The sequence below is a fragment of the Pseudophryne corroboree genome, chromosome 1 (genome assembly GCF_028390025.1).
Source record: "Pseudophryne corroboree isolate aPseCor3 chromosome 1, aPseCor3.hap2, whole genome shotgun sequence".
In the NCBI taxonomy this organism is placed as follows: Eukaryota; Metazoa; Chordata; class Amphibia; order Anura; family Myobatrachidae; genus Pseudophryne; species Pseudophryne corroboree.
The window spans coordinates 305,221,034-305,241,627 of NC_086444.1; the positions used below are offsets into that span (position 1 = coordinate 305,221,034).

Sequence of the window (20,594 nt, forward strand, 5' to 3'; positions counted from 1 at the left end):
TCACCTTCACATATCACTGGTTCATCACTTCCTTATGCCTTCTCCAGGTTAATACATCTGCCCCACAGTCTGTAATATGGCAGTTAGAAGCTGATTGGCCGGCACTTTATCTCCGTCCACTTTACCTCCATCCAAGGCTTAGTAAATAGACCCCATACTCTCTCATAGTTCCCTTGTATTGATCATTATGTGATCCCCACACGAGTGAGCCTGAAGGGGCTTAAAGAACATACTTGCCTACCTGACCCTCTCCATGAGGGAGAAAATGCTCTGTTCCTGGACTTTCCTGGTAATGTATGATTGCCATCACCTGTGATGAACTAGGTAATTGATAAGAAAGGTGTTTCACCACAGGTGATGGCAATCATACATTACCAGGAAAGTCCAGGAACAGAGCATTTTCTCCCTCATGGAGAGGGTCAGGTAGGCAAGTATGTTAAAGAAGCGAGCTGCTGCCGGTGTACAGGCCTAGGTGCAAGCTCATTTGGGGAAAACACTTTAGAATACAGCTGAAGTTTATTCTTAAATTTAAAAAAAAAAAAATGTTTAACTAGGGAAGTACAGCTGGTTACACTGATGAGTACTGGTTTGGAATCTACCAGACTGAGAGTGACTTCAACATTTAGAAATAAGTGATTTCTAGTGATGGCCACCTGAGAGAGGCCCGTGGTAGTGCACCATCCTCTTCCTTATGAGACCCATTAGACCAAGCTGGACTGAGAACTACTTTTCCTGGTTGCAGGGAAATGATTACATATTCCCTTGCCTGCCCTGTGAAGTGTGGAGGTAAACGATGTGACATCATGCCAATGTAAGGACATTTATGAGCAACCAAACAGGAGATCTATCTCCGACTGGGCAAATGCCATGTAATCAATGTGGCAAAAAAAAAAAATTATATGTATATATATATATATATATATATATATATATATATATATATATATATATATATATATATATATAACTAGCCCCTAACTTATTTATCATTGGTTGCATATCTTTTATTTTATTATTATTTTTTTTAATGACCAAATGCCTAAATTTGTGAGGTTTCTGAATTCAATGTTAGGTTGGCGATCTGACTCTAGTACTAAACTGAACGATATGGTGACTTGCTCTGAAAATCATTGGTTCAGGTTTATAGCTGGGTTCTTTTTATTTCTTGTTTGTCTGAATAATATAACACAACATTAAACTCACTTCTGGCTGAGCCTACTGAAATGGCTGCAATATGCAGCAGATTATAAATTCTACTACAGAAGAGCATATGGGAAACCTCCCTCACAACATAACTGAAGCCTGGTATTCGCCCCATGAGCCTATTTAGCTATGCATGTTCAGAAGCTTATATGACTGCAACAAGGAAATAAAGTTTGTCCTTTTCGAAGTACAAAGTCGCATTGAGCCTGGACATCCACTATGATTTCTAGAAGTGAACTCAGAATTCCTGCAAAGAACATACATTTATGGTGCAGGATCAAACCACCTCTTCCCAGGACAGAGGGAGAAACCTGGCAGAGTGAGTGCTCTGTAATTATGGAGGAGGTGTACCAGTGCATCTACTTCTGCATCCTAGGACAAAAATGAGGTTTCATTATGCAGTGTGATATTACTGAAAAAGATAAAGGTGGCTAGGGAAAACATTTAGGGGTGTTCCTGTATTTGCTGGGGATTCATGTTCATTTTCACACCAGCTCGAAGATGGCAGTTTTGAGGGTTTTGCTAAAGTAATCCACTTTGGGCACTGTGAGCATTGTAACAGAAAGCTTCACACAAAGTTGGCAAATTCAATTGGGTTTTTTTCCGCACCTGATCTCCCTTCTGAAGTGACAAGAGGCTGCAAGCTGAAATGTGTGTGCCCGCAGCTATTCACGCTAGAATGGAGCAACAATTGAATTGCTCAATTTGGTGCCATCTAGTGACAGCCATGGGGAAAAGCAAATTGTTCTAGACTGGTCAGATCATCTATGCACACTGGTGTCATAACCAAACTGTTATGCTGTGCACTTTGTAAATGAAGTGTAATGTCCTATGTGAGTATAAGGCTACATAACTAACAAATTAGACTACAGCTGAACAAATGATGAAGCAAACGTAGATCACTTGTTGCTTAAGTTGAATTGTCTGAAACACTTTACCTCTGGAATAGGACCTGCATGTCCAAAGTCCTCCATTGTGCCACATTTTGGGATATCGTTTTCCCAAACACCATCATAGACCTGGCCCTTATCGAGGTAGTAGAATGTGCCAGGTCCATGCTTCATTGCCCCTTTCCAGGCACCTTCATATCGGTTTCCATTTGCTGTTAATAGACTCAAAGCATTAGATTACTTGGACATCTAAATTGTCCACATCATCAGTGTATATAAATGATCCATCTACACAACACTTGATGGTGAAAGCATATGGTTTGCATAGGGCAGATATACAGATTGCTTGTTTTGCATCAGTGGTACACTTAGTTTAATGTGTGGTCCATTGTATACGGACATCCTGATTGTTCTAGAGATTGGTGATTGCTATTTTTTCAGCTGTTCAAGCTGTGTAATACCAAAGCTGTAATTAATATAAAAAATAAAAAAAATAAACCAAAACAAATTCAATACTTGTATATAACTATATTATAACCACAGAAGTGATTCATGACACATCATGGTCATAGTTCTTAATAAGCCCCTAAATATCTCATTCATAGCTATACGTGAGAACCTATAGTGCGGCAGTATGTTAAAATTCCAATCTAATTTTTTTTTTTTAAATGTATAGACTGAAATAATAAAATAGATTAATTTTATAAAATAAAGCGAATAAGCGAAAAGTCCTGGAGCAGAACATTCTGTCCCTCCTGGTGAGGGTCATGTTGGGAGGTATGTAACCACCCAAATCTAACTCTCTCTACACGTTATATCTGCCCTCCCCCATGCAGTGCACATGGTTTTGCCCATTAGAGGAAGGTTTTGCTTTTGCAATCAACCTTGAATTAGGCCCATAGTACAGAAACACTTTTGTTTCATATAAAAGTGTATCTGACACCTCAGTCTTCTCCCACAAATTTGGAAGATTAGTTACATTACTGTTTTGTGCTGCTGTTAATGTTTGGCTGCATGTTACATGTGTCTCTCTCCTTCTCTCATCCCAATAATGAAGATATACAGTAGAGAACCCTCGCCACTCACTGCTCTGCTACATTGACCATGTAACTCAACCCATACAGACCAAAACAGAAACCTCTTACTAGCGCATTACCAGTCTATTTTTACACCCAGTCACAGATGGACTCTGGGAAAGGTTTGTACTGAGTCTAACCCAGCTTAGTACACACGTTTTACTCAAGACAACATTGAAGTCTGTTCAGCTATTGGACATATATTTATAGTGTCTCTTGGATTTTTTCTTCTTTTGCTTGTATTGATGGTCAGCTGAGTAGATACTCTTTTCATGTAGGATTGTAGTTTATCATGTTTGATTGTTGATAGTTGCTACATATAACATGATGTGTAGATGATCTTTTGTTCTGTACTTCACCTATTATATCTTATGTACAGTACTATGCTTATTTCCATGCTAATCTTGCAGTAAGTAATGCCTTTGAGCATGCTTCGTATTGTCTTTGCTTGTTTTACACTTTGCCTGTTGTCCACTTTAATAATAATGTCAATCCAACACACCGGCACAGTAACCCCATATAGTGTAGTGTATTATTATATTTCCCAGTGATTGTCACCTTCTCCAGTCTACTAGTCTGATTGTCACTGTATATACATGTATAAGTCTTAATAAAATACTCAAGATAGCATACCTCCAAATGACCCTCTCCAGGAGGGACAGAATGCTCTGCTCCTGGATTTCCCTCTTAATTTATGATTGCCATCACCTGTGGTAAAACACCTTTCATATTCATTAACCTGTTCAACACAGGTGACGGCAATCTTAAATTAAGAGAAAAGTCCAGAAGCAGAGCATTGTGTCCATCCTGTAGAGCACAGGTTCTCAAACTCGGTCCTCAGGACCCCACACAGTGCATGTTTTGCCGGTCTCCTCACAGAATCGCAAGTGAAATAATTTGCTCCACCTGTGGATCTTTTAAAATGTGTCAGTGAATAATGAATACACCTGTGCACTTGCTGGGTTACCTGCAAAACATGCACTGTGTGGGGTCCTGAGGACCGAGTTTGAGAACCACTGCTGTAGAGCAGTGTTTCCCAATCTCGGTCCTCAAGGCACACTAACAGTCCTAGTTTTCGTGATATCCAGGCTTGAACACAGGTGACTTAATTAGTCGCTCAGTTATTGTGATTTAACCATCTGTGCTGAAGCCTGGATATCACTAAAACCTGCACTGTTGGTGTGCCTTGAGGACCGCGGTTGGGAATGCCTGCTGTAGAGGGTCATGTTGGGGGGGATGAGATGGTTGCAGGTGGGAATAAGTTACATACAATAGTTCACAGGTTCTCCAACTTGGTCCTCAGGACACCACACAGTGCATGTTTTCCAGGTCTCCTCGCAGAATGAAAAGTGAAATACTTAGCTCCACCTGTGGATGTTTCGAAACGGCTCAGTGAGTAATGAGTACACCTGTGCACCTGCTAGGTGACCTGCAAAATGTGACCAGTGTGGGGTCCTAAGCACCAAGGGGTAGATGTATTAACCTGGAGAAATCATAAGGAAGTGATAAACCAGTGAAATGTGCAAGGTGATAAACACACCAGCCAATCAGCTCCAAAATGTAAATTAACATTTAGGAGCTGATTGGCTGGAGCGTTTATCACCTTGCACTTATCACTGCTTTATCACTTCCTTATGCCTTCTCCAGGTTAATACATCTGACCCCAAATGTGAGAAACACTGCAATAAATGATACCATTTCATACTATAATGTTAAAAAATAGCTAATACCTTTTAGCAGCAGTCCCTGCCCACACTGCTTGTCTTTCCGCCACTCTCCTTCATACATGTCTCCAATAGCGAAGTACATTCTGCCCCATCCGCTGCGCTGTCCAGCCTCCCAATCACCTTCATAATACTCCTTATCACTATAGTAATATGTGCCATAGCCCTACAAAGACATCACACCAACAACTGCATATATCATTATACAAGTTTAAATGAAAAGTGTTACACAGTCTATACAACATACTGCTTTAAATGATTAGCGGTTCCAGAAGCTGCGTTATGTAGAAGTGATTTTATGCTAGAGCTACTGATGTGCACAGCTGCAGCGATCGTAATCTGAAGTCCTTTGTGCAGTGCGTACGTGCACCCCGGGAGCCCAGTGAGATGCTACAAACATCTCAGGGCTGCGATTGCCTCTGCCTGATTGACAGGCAGAGGCAGTCGCGGGGCGTGCCAACGGTGTTAGAACGCCACTGGCGGGACGCGGACCGGACAACGCAGGCGTGTCCGGACCATTGCGGGGGCGGACTGCAGCAGCTGCGTGACGTCATACGCAGCCGCTGCGACCCGGGAGCTGGGTCTGCCAGTTGCTGCGCTGCACAGGCAGGGAGCAATGCTTTTGCACCCGTGCGGAGGGGGGTGGGGAAGGGGGGCAGAGCCAGACATGCGGGACGGACTAGTCCTGTGCTGGGCATCCCCCCGCATGTCTGAGAATCTGATTGTACATGTACAAAATGTAGCACATCTGCGATCAGATCTAAATTACCCCCATTGCTGCTCCATTGTTGTCTTTTTAAAGTTTATATATTTCAACCATATAATTAACATACTGCATCCACGTTTATTGCTGGTAATAGAAGTTCTCTGTAGTTGAAACTTCTAGAAGGATTCAGATAAATTAATTTCTCTGACGTTCTAGTGGATGCTGGGAACTCCGTAAGGACCATGGGGATTAGCGGCTCCGCAGGAGACTGGGCACAAAAGTAAAAGCTTTAGGACTACCTGGTGTGCACTGGCTCCTCCCCCTATGACCCTCCTCCAAGCCTCAGTTAGATTTTTGTGCCCGGCCGAGAAGGGTGCACACTAGGGGCTCTCCTGAGCTTCTTAGTGAAAGTTTAGTTTTAGGTTTTTTTATTTTCAGTGAGACCTGCTGGCAACAGGCTCACTGCATCGAGGGACTAAGGGGAGAAGAAGCGAACTCACCTGCGTGCAGAGTGGATTGGGCTTCTTAGGCTACTGGACACCATTAGCTCCAGAGGGACCGAACACAGGCCCAGCCTCGGAGCTCGGTCCCAGAGCCGCGCCGCCGGCCCCCTTACAGAGCCAGAAGCAAGAAAAGGTCCGGAAAATGCGGCGTGAGAAGACATCTGTCTTCAACAAGGTAGCGCACAGCACTGCAGCTGTGCGCCATTGTTACTCAGGCACACTTCACACTCCGGTCACTGAGGGTGCAGGGCGCTAGGGGGGGGCGCCCTGAGCAGCAATGTAAAACACCTTGGCTGGCATAAATACACCACATATAACCCCCAGGGCTATATGGATGTATTTTAACCCCTGCCAGAACTCACCAAAAAAGCGGGAGAAAAGGCCGCCGAGAAGGGGGCGGAGGCTATCTCCTCAGCACACGGGCGCCATTTTTCATCACAGCTCCGCTGGAAGAACGTCTCCCTGACTCTCCCCTGTAGTCCTGCACTACAGAAAAGGGTAAAAAAGAGAGGGGGGCACTAATTTGGCGCAGTTTGATAACAACAGCAGCTATAAAGGGAAAAGCACATTTATAGTGGTATTCCTGTCTATATATAGCGCTCTGGTGTGTGCTGGCATACTCTCCCTCTGTCTCCCCAAAGGGCTAGTGGGGTCCTGTCCTCTATCAGAGCATTCCCTGTGTGTGTGCGGTGTGTCGGTACGATTGTGTCGACATGTTTGAGGAGGAAAATGAGATGGAGGCGGAGCAATTGCCTATTATACAGTTGTCACCCCCTAGGGAGTCGACACCTGAGTGGATGAGCTTATGGAAGGAATTGCGTGACAGTGTCCGCTCTTTACGACAGACAGTTGACGACATGAGACAGCCGGCTACTCAGCTTGTGCCTGTCCAGGGGTCTCAAACGCCATCAGGGGCTTTAAAACGCCCGTTACCTCAAATGGCAGACACAGACACGGATACTGACTCCAGTGTCGATGATGAGGAGACAAACGTGACTTCCACCAGGGCCACACGTTACATGATTGAAGCAATGAAAAATGTATTGCATATCTCTGATAATACAAGTACCACTAAAAAGGGTATTATGTTTGGTGAGAAAAAACTCCCTGTAGTTTTTCCTGTATCCGAGGAATTAAATGAAGTGTGTGATGAAGCGTGGGTTTCCCCCGATAAAAAACTGATAATTCCTAAAAGGTTATTGGCATCGTACCCTTTCCCGCCAGAGGATAGGGCACGTTGGGAAACACCCCCTAGGGTGGATAAAGCGCTCACACGCTTGTCTAAACAGGTAGCACTACCCTCTCCTGATACGGCCGCCCTAAAGGAACCTGCCGATAGAAAGCTGGAGAATATCCTAAAATGTATATACTCTCACACGGGTGTTATACTGCGACCAGCAATCGCCTCAGCCTGGATGTGCAGTGCGGGCCTGGCATGGTCGGATTCCCTGACTGAAAATATTGATACCCTAGATAGGGACAGTATATTACTGACTAAAGAGCATTTGAAGGATGCATTTCTATATATGCGTGATGCACAGAGGGATATCTGCCGACTGGCATCAAGAGTTAGCGCGCTGTCCATTACTGCAAGAAGAGGTTTATAGACGCGGCAGTGGTCAGGTGATGCGGATTCTAAAAGGCACATGGAAGTATTGCCTTATAAGGGGGAGGAGTTATTTGGGGTAGGTCTATCAGACCTGGTAGCCACGGCAACTGCTGGAAAATCCACATTTTTACCCCAGGTAGCTTCTCAACCTAAGAAGACGCCGTATTATCAGGCGCAGTCCTTTCGGCCCCATAAGGGCAAGCGGGCAAAAGGCGCCTCATTTCTGCCCCGTGGCAGAGGGAGAGGAAAAAGGCTGCAGCAAACAGCCAGTTCCCAGGAACAAAAGCCCTCTCCCGCCTCCGCAAAGTCCTCAGCATGACGCTGGGGCTTTACAAGCGGACTCAGGCACGGTGGGGGCCCGTCTCAAGAAGTTCAGTGCGCAGTGGGCCCACTCGCAAGTGGACCCCTGGATCCTTCAGGTGGTATCTCAGGGGTACAAATTGGAATTTGAGACGTCTCCCCCTCGCCGTTTTCTAAAGTCTGCTTTACCGACGTCTCCCTCAGACAGGGAGGCAGTATTGGAAGCCATTCACAAGCTGTATTCCCAGCAGGTGATAATCAAGGTACCCCTCCTACAACAGGGAAAGGGGTACTATTCCACACTATTTGTGGTACCGAAGCCGGACGGCTCGGTGAGACCAATTTTAAACCTAAAATCCTTGAACACTTACATACAAAGGTTCAAATTCAAGATGGAGTCACTCAGAGCAATGATTGCAAACCTGGAAGAAGGGGACTCTATGGTGTCTCTGGACATCAAAGATGCTTACCTACATGTCCCAATTTACCCTTCTCACCAAGGGTACCTCAGGTTTGTGGTACAGAACTGTCACTATCAGTTTCAAACGCTGCCGTTCGGATTGTCCACGGCAGCCCGGGTCTTTACCAAGGTAATGGCCGAAATGATGATACTCCTTCGAAGGAAGGGAGTTTTAGTTATCCCTTACTTGGACGATCTCCTGATAAGGGCAAGATCCAGGGAACAGTTGGAAGTCGGAGTAGCACTATCTCAGATAGTGCTACGCCAGCACGGTTGGATTCTCAATATTCCAAAATCGCAGCTGATCCCGACGACACGACTTCTATTCCTAGGGATGATCCTGGACACAGTCCAGAAAAAGGTGTTTCTCCCGGAGGAGAAAGCCAGGGAGTTATCCGAACTAGTCAGAAATCTCCTAAAACCAGGCCAAGTCTCAGTGCATCAATGCACAAGGGTCCTGGGAAAGATGGTGGCTTCTTACGAAGCAATCCCATTCGGCAGATTCCACGCAAGAACCTTCCAGTGGGATCTGCTAGACAAATGGTCCGGGTCGCATCTTCAGATGCATCAGCGGATAATCTTGTCACCAAGGACAAGGGTGTCTCTCCTGTGGTGGTTGCAGAGTGCTCATCTTCTAGAGGGCCGCAGATTCGGCATTCAGGACTGGGTCCTGGTGACCACGGATGCCAGCCTGAGAGGCTGGGGAGCAGTCACACAGGGAAAAAATTTCCAGGGCTTGTGGTCAAGCCTGGAGACAACACTTCACATAAATATCCTGGAGCTAAGGGCCATCTACAATGCTCTATGCCTAGCAAGACCTCTGCTTCAAGGTCAGCCGGTGCTGATCCAGTCAGACAACATCACGGCAGTCGCCCACGTAAACAGACAGGGCGGCACAAGAAGCAGGAGGGCAATGACAGAAGTTGCAAGGATTCTTCGCTGGGCGGAAAATCATGTGATAGCACTGTCAGCAGTGTTCATTCCGGGTGTGGACAACTGGGAAGCAGACTTCCTCAGCAGACACGACCTCCACCCGGGGGAGTGGGGACTTCACCCAGAAGTCTTCCACATGATTGTGAACCGTTGGGAAAAACCAAAGGTGGACATGATGGCGTCCCGCCTCAACAAAAAACTAGACAGGTATTGCGCCAGGTCAAGGGACCCTCAGGCAATAGCTGTGGACGCTCTGGTAACACCGTGGGTGTACCAGTCAGTGTATGTGTTCCCTCTGCCTCTCATACCCAAGGTACTGAGAATCATAAGAAGGAGAGGAGTGAGGACTATACTCGTGGCTCCGGATTGGCCAAGAAGGACTTGGTATCCGGAACTTCAAGAGATGCTCACAGAGGACCCGTGGCCTCTACCTCTAAGAAAGGACCTGCTCCAGCAGGGACCCTGTCTGTTCCAAGACTTACCGCGGCTGCGTTTGACGGCATGGCGGTTGAACGCCGGATCCTGAAGGAAAAAGGCATTCCGGATGAAGTCATCCCTACCCTGATCAAAGCCAGGAAGGATGTAACCGTGGAGCATTATCACCGTATTTGGCGTAAATATGTTGCGTGGTGCGAGGCCAGGAAGGCCCCTACAGAGGAATTTCAACTGGGTCGTTTCCTGCATTTCCTGCAAACGGGACTGTCTATGGGCCTAAAATTAGGGTCCATTAAGGTTAAAATTTCGGCCCTGTCGATTTTCTTCCAGAAAGAACTGGCTTCAGTTCCTGAAGTTCAGACGTTTGTCAAGGGGGTGCTGCATATACAGCCTCCTTTTGTGCCTCCAGTGGCACCTTGGGATCTCAGTGTTGTTTTGGGGTTCCTAAAATCACATTGGTTTGAACCACTATCCACTGTGGATTTAAAATATCTCACATGGAAAGTGGTAATGCTGTTAGCCCTGGCTTCAGCCAGGCGTGTCTCAGAATTGGCGGCTTTATCCTATAAAAGCCCTTACCTAATTTTTCATACGGACAGGGCAGAATTGAGGACTCGTCCTCAATTTCTCCCTAAGGTGGTTTCAGCGTTTCACTTGAACCAGCCTATTGTGGTACCTGCGGCTACTAGGGACTTGGAGGACTCCAAGTTGCTGGACGTAGTCAGGGCCCTGAAAATATATGTTTCCAGGACGGCTGCAGTCAGAAAATCTGACTCGCTGTTTATCCTGTATGCACCCAACAAGCTGGGTGCTCCTGCTTCTAAGCAGACTATTGCTCGTTGGATTTGTAGCACAATTCAGCTTGCACATTCTGTGGCAGGCCTGCCACAGCCAAAATCTGTAAAAGCCCATTCCACAAGGAAGGTGGGCTCATCTTGGGCGGCTGCCCGAGGGGTCTCGGCTTTACAACTTTGCCGAGCAGCTACTTGGTCAGGGGCAAACACGTTTGCTAAATTCTACAAATTTGATACCCTGGCTGAGGAGGACCTGGAGTTCTCTCATTCGGTGCTGCAGAGTCATCCGCACTCTCCCGCCCGTTTGGGAGCTTTGGTATAATCCCCATGGTCCTTACGGAGTTCCCAGCATCCACTAGGACGTCAGAGAAAATAAGAATTTACTTACCGATAATTCTATTTCTCGTAGTCCGTAGTGGATGCTGGGCGCCCATCCCAAGTGCGGATTGTCTGCAATACTTGTACATAGTTATTGTTACAAAAATCGGGTTATTATTGTTGTGAGCCATCTTTTCAGAGGCTCCTCTGTTATCATGCTGTTAACTGGGTTCAGATCACAGGTTGTACGGTGTGATTGGTGTGGCTGGTATGAGTCTTACCCGGGATTCAAAATCCTTCCTTATTGTGTACGCTCGTCCGGGCACAGTATCCTAACTGAGGCTTGGAGGAGGGTCATAGGGGGAGAAGCCAGTGCACACCAGGTAGTCCTAAAGCTTTTACTTTTGTGCCCAGTCTCCTGCGGAGCCGCTAATCCCCATGGTCCTTACGGAGTTCCCAGCATCCACTACAGACTACGAGAAATAGAATTATCGGTAAGTAAATTCTTATTATTATTAAGGGACAACTGAACTTAAAAGATACTTTCTAACAGAATTGCTGCACACTGCTGCCTTTAGCGACAAAGGGCCTAATTCATGTTTGTACTCAAATTCAATTGCGATTTTCTAGGCAAGTGAAGCTGCCACCCCAAAATGAAAAGAGACGCTCACTGGAGCTATCGCAGACTCATTTGCAGCTGCGTACACATTCACAGCCTATTATGCAACAACAGGGAACATCAACAGCTAGGGTTGCTCTATGGCTACGCAGGCTGGGCACAGCAGTAACGACCCAGGCACCGTGTTTCTCTGTGTACATGATCCCGGCTGAATGCAGATGCACACCCCAAAAACATAGATGACACGCTTGTGTTTTTGCCGCCATTCCCAGTTACCTCCCCCAAATGGTCCCTTCCTGGCACTCACTCTACGACTAATGCCTCACTGCAAGTGCAATCACAATGGTCCCTTGTCGCATGTGTACAGCGATCTCAGCACATGCGCAGTCTGCTGATAATCGCTCCGTTTCCTGCACATCCGCCACTGCGTACAAACTTGAATTTGGCCCAAAGTGCGCTGTTCAGAAATACCTTTCATTGCTGGCAAAGCAGCATCAGCTCTCCTGACACTGGATTCCCAGCACTGCAGCCAGGATAGTGGGGAAATACATCCACATGATCCAGCATGGAATAAAAATAAGACAGATAAGTGAGATAGGAGGGAATGTATCCAACCTTCTAAAGAGTGGAGATGCATACCTCCTAACTGTCCCGATACTAGTGGGACAGTCTCGTATTTCTCTGACGTCCTAGTGGATGCTGGGGACTCCGTAAGGACCATGGGGAATAGACGGGCTCCGCAGGAGACTGGGCACACTATAAGAAAGATTTGGTACTACCTGGTGTGCACTGGCTCCTCCCTCTATGCCCCTCCTCCAGACCTCAGTTAGATTTCTGTGCCCAGCCGAGCTGGATGCACACTAGGGGCTCTCCTGAGCTCCTAGAAAGAAAGTATATATTAGGTTTTTTATTTTACAGTGAGACCTGCTGGCAACAGGCTCACTGCAACGAGGGACTAAGGGGAGAAGAAGCGAACCTACCTGCTTGCAGCTAGCTTGGGCTTCTTAGGCTACTGGACACCATTAGCTCCAGAGGGATCGACCGCAGGACCCGTCCTTGGTGTTCGTTCCCGGAGCCGCGCCGCCGTCCCCCTTACAGAGCCAGAAGCAAGAAGATGGTCCGGAAAATCGTCGGCAGAAGACTTCAGTCTTCACCAAGGTAGCGCACAGCACTGCAGCTGTGCGCCATTGGTCCTCATACACACTTCACACTCCGGTCACTGAGGGTGCAGGGCGCTGGGGGGGGGGGGGGGGCGCCCTGAGCAGCAATAAAATCACCTTGGCTGGCAAAATAACCACAATATATAGCCCCAGAGGCTATATATGTGGTAATTACCCCTGCCAGAATACAGAAAAAAGCGGGAGAAAAGTCAGCCGAAAAAGGGGCGGAGCCATCTCCCTCAGCACACTGGCGCCATTTCTCCCTCACAGTTCCACTGGAAGGAAGCTCCCCGACTCTCCCCTGCAGTCTACAAGTGAGGGGGGGGCACAAATTTGAGGCGCAGTAAATATTATAGCAGCTATAGGGGACATAATTCAGTTAGTCCCTGCATTATATAGCGCTCTGGTGTGTGCTGGCATACTCTCTCTCTGTCTCCCCAAAGGGCTTTTGTGGGGTCCTGTCTCCTTTAAGAGCATTCCCTGTGTGTGTGTGCGGTGTGTCGGTACGGCTGTGTCGACATGTTTGATGAGGAGACTTATGTGGAGGCGGAGCAGATGCCTATAAATGTGATGTCTCCCCCTGCGGGGCAGACACCTGAGTGGATGGACTTATGGAAGGAATTACGTGCAAGTGTCGACTCCTTACATAAAAAATTTGACGACATGCCAAATGCGGGACAGCCGGCTTCTCAGCTCGTGCCTGCCCAGGCAATTCAAAGGCCATCAGGGGCTCTAAAACGCCCACTACCTCAGATGGCAGACACAGATGTCGACACGGATACTGATACCAGTGTCGACGACGATGAGTCAAATTTAATGTCCACTAGGGCCATTCGTTGCATGATTGAGGCAATGAAAGAGGTTTTACACATTTCTGATATAAACCCAGGTACCTCAAAAAAGGGTATATTATGTTTGGGGAGAAAAAACTACCAATAGTTTTTCCCCCGTCTGAAGAATTAAATGAAGTGTGTGAAGAAGCGTGGGCTTTCCCTGATAAAAAATTGGTGATTTCAAAAAAATTACTAATGGCGTTCCCTTTCTCGCCAGAGGATAGGTCACGTTGGGAAACTCCCCCTAGGGTGGATAAAGCGCTCACACGTTTGTCTAAAAAGGTGGCACTACCGTCTCCGGATACGGCCGCCCTAAAGGAACCTGCTGATAGAAAGCAGGAGGCTATCCTAAAGTCTATATATACACACACTGGTGTTATACTGAGACCAGCTATTGCTTCAGCGTGGATGTGCAGTGCTGCTGCTGCTTGGTCAGATTCCCTGTCGGAAAATATTGACACCCTGGACAGGGACACTATATTGCTAACCGTAGAGCATATAAAAGACTCAGTCTTGTACATGAGAGATGCACAGAGGGAGATCTGCCGGCTGGCATCTAGAATAAGTGCATTGTCCATTTCTGCTAGGAGAGGCTTATGGACTCGGCAGTGGACAGGGGATGCAGATTCTAAAAGGCACATGGAAGTTTTGCCTTATAAGGGTGAGGAGTTATTCGGGGTTGGTCTCTCAGACCTTGTTTCCACAGCAACAGCTGGGTAGTCAGTATTTTTGCCCCATGTCCCCTCACAGCCTAAGAAAGCGCCGTATTATCAGGTACAGTCCTTTCGACCCCAGAAAAACAGGCGGGGAAAAGGCGGGTCCTTTCTGTCTAGAGGCAGAGGAAGGGGAAAAAAGCTGCACCACGCAGCAGGTTCCCAGGAACAAAAGTCCTCCCCCGCTTCTTCCAAATCCGCCGCATGACGGTGGGGCTCCACAGGCGGAGCCAGGTACGGTGGGGGGCCGCCTCAAAAATTTCAGCGATCAGTGGGTTCACTCACGGGTGGATCCCTGGATCCTTCAAGTAGTATCTCAGGGGTACAAGCTGGAATTCGAGGCGCCTCCCCCCCGCCGTTTCCTCAAATCGGCCTTACCGACAACTCCCTCGGGCAGGGAGGCTGTACTAGAGGCAATTCACAAGCTGTATTCCCAGCAGGTGATAGTCAAAGTACCCCTACTTCAACAAGGACGGGGTTACTATTCCACACTGTTTGTGGTACCGAAACCGGACGGTTCGGTGAGACCCATTTTAAATTTAAAATCCTTGAACACATACATAAAAAGATTCAAGTTCAAGATGGAATCGCTCAGGGCGGTTATTGCAAGCCTGGACGAGGGGGATTACATGGTATCCCTGGACATCAAGGATGCTTACCTGCATGTCCCAATTTACCTTCCTTACCAGGAGTACCTCAGATTTGTGGTACAGGATTGCCATTACCAATTCCAGACACTACCGTTTGGACTGTCCACGGCACAGAGGGTGTTTACCAAGGTAATGGCAGAAATGATGATACTCCTTCGAAAAAAGGGAGTTTTAATTATCCCATACTTGGACGATCTCCTAATAAAGGCGAGGTCCAGGGAGCAGTTACTGGTCGGAGTAGCACTATCTCGGGAAGTGCTACAACAGCATGGCTGGATTCTAAACATTCCAAAGTCACAACTGGTTACTTCCGCACGCTTACTGTTCCTGGGGATGATTCTGGACACAGAACAGAAAAAAGTGTTTCTCCCGCAGGAGAAAGCCAAGGAGCTGTCATCTCTAGTCAGAGACCTCCTAAAACCAAAACGGGTATCGGTGCATCACTGCACACGAGTCCTGGGAAAAATGGTGGCTTCATACGAAGCAATTCCATTCGGCAGGTTCCATGCAAGGACCTTCCAGTGGGATCTCTTGGACAAGTGGTCAGGATCGCATCTTCAGATGCATCAACTGATAACCCTGTCTCCAAGGACCAGGGTGTCTCTACTGTGGTGGCTGCAGAGTGCTCATCTTCTAGAGGGCCGCAGATTCGGCATACAGGACTGGGTCCTGGTGACCACGGATGCCAGCCTTCGGGGCTGGGGCGCAGTCACACAGGGAAGAAATTTCCAGGGACTTTGGTCAAGTCAGGAGTCGTCCCTGCACATAAACATTCTGGAACTAAGGGCCATTTACAATGCCCTAAGTCAGGCAAGGCCCCTGCTTCAAAACCAGCCGGTTCTGATCCAATCAGACAACATCACGGCAGTCGCCCATGTAAACCGACAGGGCGGCACAAGAAGCAGGGTGGCGATGGCAGAAGCCACAAGGATTCTCCGATGGGCGGAAAATCACGTACTAGCACTGTCAGCAGTGTTCATTCCGGGAGTGGACAACTGGGAAGCAGACTTCCTCAGCAGACACGACCTACACCCGGGAGAGTGGGGACTTCATCCAGAAGTCTTCCTACTGTTGGTAAACCGTTGGGAAAGGCCACAGGTGGACATGATGGCGTCCCGCCTCAACAAAAAGCTAAAGAGATATTGCGCCAGGTCAAGGGACCCTCAGGCGATAGCTGTGGACGCTCTAGTGACACCGTGGGTGTACCAGTCGGTTTATGTGTTCCCTCCTCTGCCTCTCATACCAAAGGTACGGAGAATAATAAGAAGGCGAGGAGTAAGAACGATACTCGTGGTTCCGGATTGGCCAAGAAGAGCTTGGTACCCGGAACTTCAAGAAATGTTATCAGAGGACCCATGGCCTCTACCGCTCAGACAGGATCTGCTACAGCAGGGGCCCTGTCTGTTCCAAGACTTACCGCGGCTGCGTTTGACGGCATGGCGGTTGAATTCCGGATCCTAAAGGAAAAGGGCATTCCGGAGGAAGTCATTCCTACGCTGATAAAAGCCAGGAAAGAAGTAACCGCAAACCATTATCACCGCATTTGGCGAAAATATGTTGCGTGGTGTAAGGCCAGGAAGGCCCCTACAGAGGAATTTCAGCTGGGTCGTTTTCTGCACTTCCTACAGTCAGGAGTGACTATGGGCCTAAAATTGGGTTCCATTAAGGTCCAGATTTCGGCTCTGTCGATTTTCTTCCAGAAAGAACTGGCTTCACTGCCTGAAGTTCAGACTTTTGTAAAGGGAGTGCTTCATATTCAGCCCCCTTTTGTGCCTCCTGTGGCACCTTGGGATCTCAATGTGGTGTTGAGTTTCCTAAAATCGCATTGGTTTGAACCACTTAAAACCGTGGATCTGAAATATCTCACGTGGAAAGTGGTCATGTTATTGGCCTTGGCTTCGGCCAGGCGTGTGTCAGAATTGGCGGCTTTGACATGTAAAAGCCCATATCTGATTTTCCATATGGATAGGGCAGAATTAAGGACTCGTCCCCAGTTTCTCCCTAAGGTGGTATCAGCTTTTCACTTGAACCAACCTATTGTGGTGCCTGCGGCTACTAGGGACTTGGAGGATTCCAAGTTACTGGACGTAGTCAGGGCCTTGAAAATTTATGTTTCCAGGACGGCTGGAGTCAGGAAAACTGACTCGCTTTTTATCCTATATGCACCCAACAAAATAGGTGCTCCTGCTTCTAAGCAGACTATTGCTCGCTGGATTTGTAGCACAATTCAGCTGGCGCATTCTGCGGCTGGATTGCCGCATCCTAAATCAGTGAAAGCCCATTCCACAAGGAAGGTGGGCTCATCTTGGGCGGCTGCCCGAGGGGTCTTGGCTTTACAACTTTGCCGAGCTGCAACTTGGTCAGGGGCAAACACGTTTGCTAAATTCTACAAATTTGATACCCTGGCTGAGGAGGACCTTGAGTTCTCTCATTCGGTGCTGCAGAGTCATCCGCACTCTCCCGCCCGTTTGGGAGCTTTGGTATAATCCCCATGGTCCTTACGGAGTCCCCAGCATCCACTAGGACGTCAGAGAAAATAAGAATTTACTCACCGGTAAGTCTATTTCTCGTAGTCCGTAGTGGATGCTGGGCGCCCGTCCCAAGTGCGGATTGTCTGCAATACTTGTATGTAGTTATTGCCTAACTAAAGGGTTATTGTTGAGCCATCTGTTGAGAGGCTCAGTTATATTTCATACTGTTAACTGGGTTTAATATCACGAGTAATACGGTGATTGGTGTGGCTGGTATGAGTCTTACCCGGGATTCAAAATCCTTCCTTATTGTGTCAGCTCTTCCGGGCACAGTATCCTAACTGAGGTCTGGAGGAGGGTCATAGAGGGAGGAGCCAGCGCACACCAGGTAGTACCAAATCTTTCTTATAGTGTGCCCAGTCTCCTGCGGAGCCCGTCTATTCCCCATGGTCCTTACGGAGTCCCCAGCATCCACTACGGACTACGAGAAATAGAATTACCGGTGAGTAAATTCTTATTTTTTGGGCACTGTCCCACTGTACCAACCACAGGCCGCTGTGTCCCGTGGTGATGGGGGGGGGGGGGGGGGGGGGGGTTGTTGCAGTTTGAAGACCCTCTCTCACTTGCTGCTCTGCTTAGAAGAGCAGTGTTGAATAGAAGCTGTGAGCAAGGCATCTATTCACCAAAGAGAGAGAGAGAGAGACTTGGGGGCATGGCCACTAACTCCCAGAGTACCAGGCATGTCCCACAATGACAGAAATGGGGGCATGGCACGTGATCGTGACACTTCCCACGAGGCCGTGAGACTACACTGTAATCTGAGGCCACAGCCCCTTTCCAGAGCGCCATGCCTTAAACACGCAAGTGTCCCAATCTCCTGGAAACAAAAGTTGTGAGGTATGGAGATGTAGGGAAGCTGCCCACAGAAATCATTCAGTTGCTAGCTAGCATTTATAAAATAATATGTAGATGCTCAATGGTTGCTATGGACAACTTCTTCACTAAGAAGGTTTGATACATTTCCCCATAGATAATAGGCAGAGAGAGACTAAGGAGAAAAGTACAGAAGGTAACCCTACAATGGGGGGTCATTCCAAGTTGATCGCAACAGGAAATTTTTTAGCAGTTGGGCAAAACCATGTGCACTGCAGGGGAGGCAGATATAACATGTGCAGAGAGAGATAGATTTGGGTGTGGTGCGTTTAATCTGCAATCTAAATTGCAGTGTTAATATAAAGCAGCCAGTATTTACCCTGCACAGAAACAAAATAACCCACCCAAATCTAACTCTCTCTGTAAATGTTATATCTGCCCCCCCTGCAGTGCACATGGTTTTGCCCAACTGCTAAAAGATTTCCTGCTGCGATCAACTTGGAATTACCCCCAATGATCGATACAAATTCATGACTCAGAACAACTGGGGTACGGTTACCAGAGAAGAAAAAAGTAAAATTGGACTATGGGGAAAATTCAATTATGGGTGGATTATTTTGCCCAGCTGAATCATTGCGGCAGTAGCTGCACTTTACGGCAGCCTGGGCCATGCTGTGTAAGCCAGCATGTCATCGCTTGTGGCATCACCAGATTGAGCTGCATGTACAGCTGACGGGCAATGTCGGTTGGAAGTGACACACAGGAGAGCGCATCTCTGATGATATAGTGGGTACGCACTGGACGATTCGAATGATATGTCGTTCAGAAATATCGTAATCGGCCATATCGTTCAAAAAGTCGTACAGTGTATACCTTTAATTTCTTTATACAATCGCTGCGTAGATGGTCATGGATTTGTAGTTGTGCATTCTTACGCAATACATCACATTGCTGCAATTTAATGTGACTAATCGCATGCATTCATATACATGGATATCACAATGGCCGTGCGGCTATCTCAGACACATAAGTGCAGATAACCGATAATAAATACAAATCTAGTAGAGTAACAAAAATAAGGTGTTTATATAAAATAACATTTTAACAAAAAAATAAAAATGAAGCACAGCAAGGAAACTAAAGGGCCGTACACACGGGGAGATGTGGGGGGTGATGTGTGCTGAGCGATCTAGCACAGACCGCTCAGCACACACCGGCGATAGCGACGCACGGGGCCGCGCATCGCTATCGCTGTGGGGCATACACACGAGAGATCCGTGCTTAAGTTCTAAGCAATCTAGCCTTAACGATGATGGACAAATGAACCCCATACTCCTGTATATTTTCTTTCCTACCATATGTTGGGCGTGATATAGACTACTGAAGACTCCAAACACAAAGGATGGAATGATACTGTACAGTCCTGCAGCCTGTAAGAGCCACCTGTGCTATAGTAACATTCTGGAGGAACAGCTGTCTGAATATGGAACCGTACATTCTGCTGAAGCTTTACATTCTTTATTTATTCTTGTCTTTCCAGAAACACATCTTTAAAGACTCCTTCTAATAGGTAGCATGTTGCCCCTTGTTTCACTACAATATTAGTACAAAATGGCAACAACATTTCAGAGGAGAACAACAATCTCACAGACATAAAGTTTATAGAAATGACAACATTTATTCTTTCTGGAATGTTTCCCCAGAGTCTGGCTTGTAGGTGACGCTATGCGGGGGGAGCATGGGGGATATAGGAGATCTACATTCATTAGGTCTACACTCATTTGGTTGACCACATATGGCTGAAAGACACAAGGTCAACATGGACAAAAGGTCGACATATGAAAAGTTGACATGGTCAAAAGGTTGACATGTCAATGGTCAACACAAAAATAGTCTGCATTTTTTCTTTTTTTTGCATTTTTGGGGTTAGTGTGGATAGTTTTGACATCTGGGATCACCATTTTTAGAAACACGTCCCCTCGTGGGCTCATTTTGCTCACGCTTCGGCACGGTGTCTCACTCCACTCCCTACAAGATTACTAAAGGTTATGATTTGCGACATAGCTAGTCAAGGAAGGAACAAGTCCAAAAACATGAAAAAAAAGGTGTCAACCACATATGCCAACAATTTTCATGTCGACAATATGAACCGGGCGATTTTTTTCAGTGTCTACTTTTTCATATGTTGACCTTTTGTCCATGTTGACCTTGTGTCTGTTGACCATATGGGGTCGACCTAATGACCGTCGACCTATAGTCCAGATCCCATGCTGTCCTTTTGGCCTATATAGAGTATCATTAATATATATGGAAATAATGCTCTC

General features: G+C 47.1%; 1 protein-coding gene across 2 annotated transcripts in view; it reads right to left on the bottom strand.

Annotated features, from left to right (window-relative positions):
* The window catches only part of MORN3 (MORN repeat containing 3), a 107,628-nt gene that overhangs the window by 27,357 nt on the left and 59,677 nt on the right, over window positions 1-20,594 (bottom strand). For both annotated transcript variants that reach the window (XM_063964442.1, XM_063964443.1), the window contains exons 4-5: window positions 4,900-5,059; window positions 2,142-2,305 (exon numbers count right to left, since the gene is read on the bottom strand). In XM_063964442.1, coding sequence (XP_063820512.1) covers window positions 2,142-2,305; window positions 4,900-5,059 — 324 coding nt within the window. The remainder of the gene's footprint in view (window positions 1-2,141; window positions 2,306-4,899; window positions 5,060-20,594) is intronic.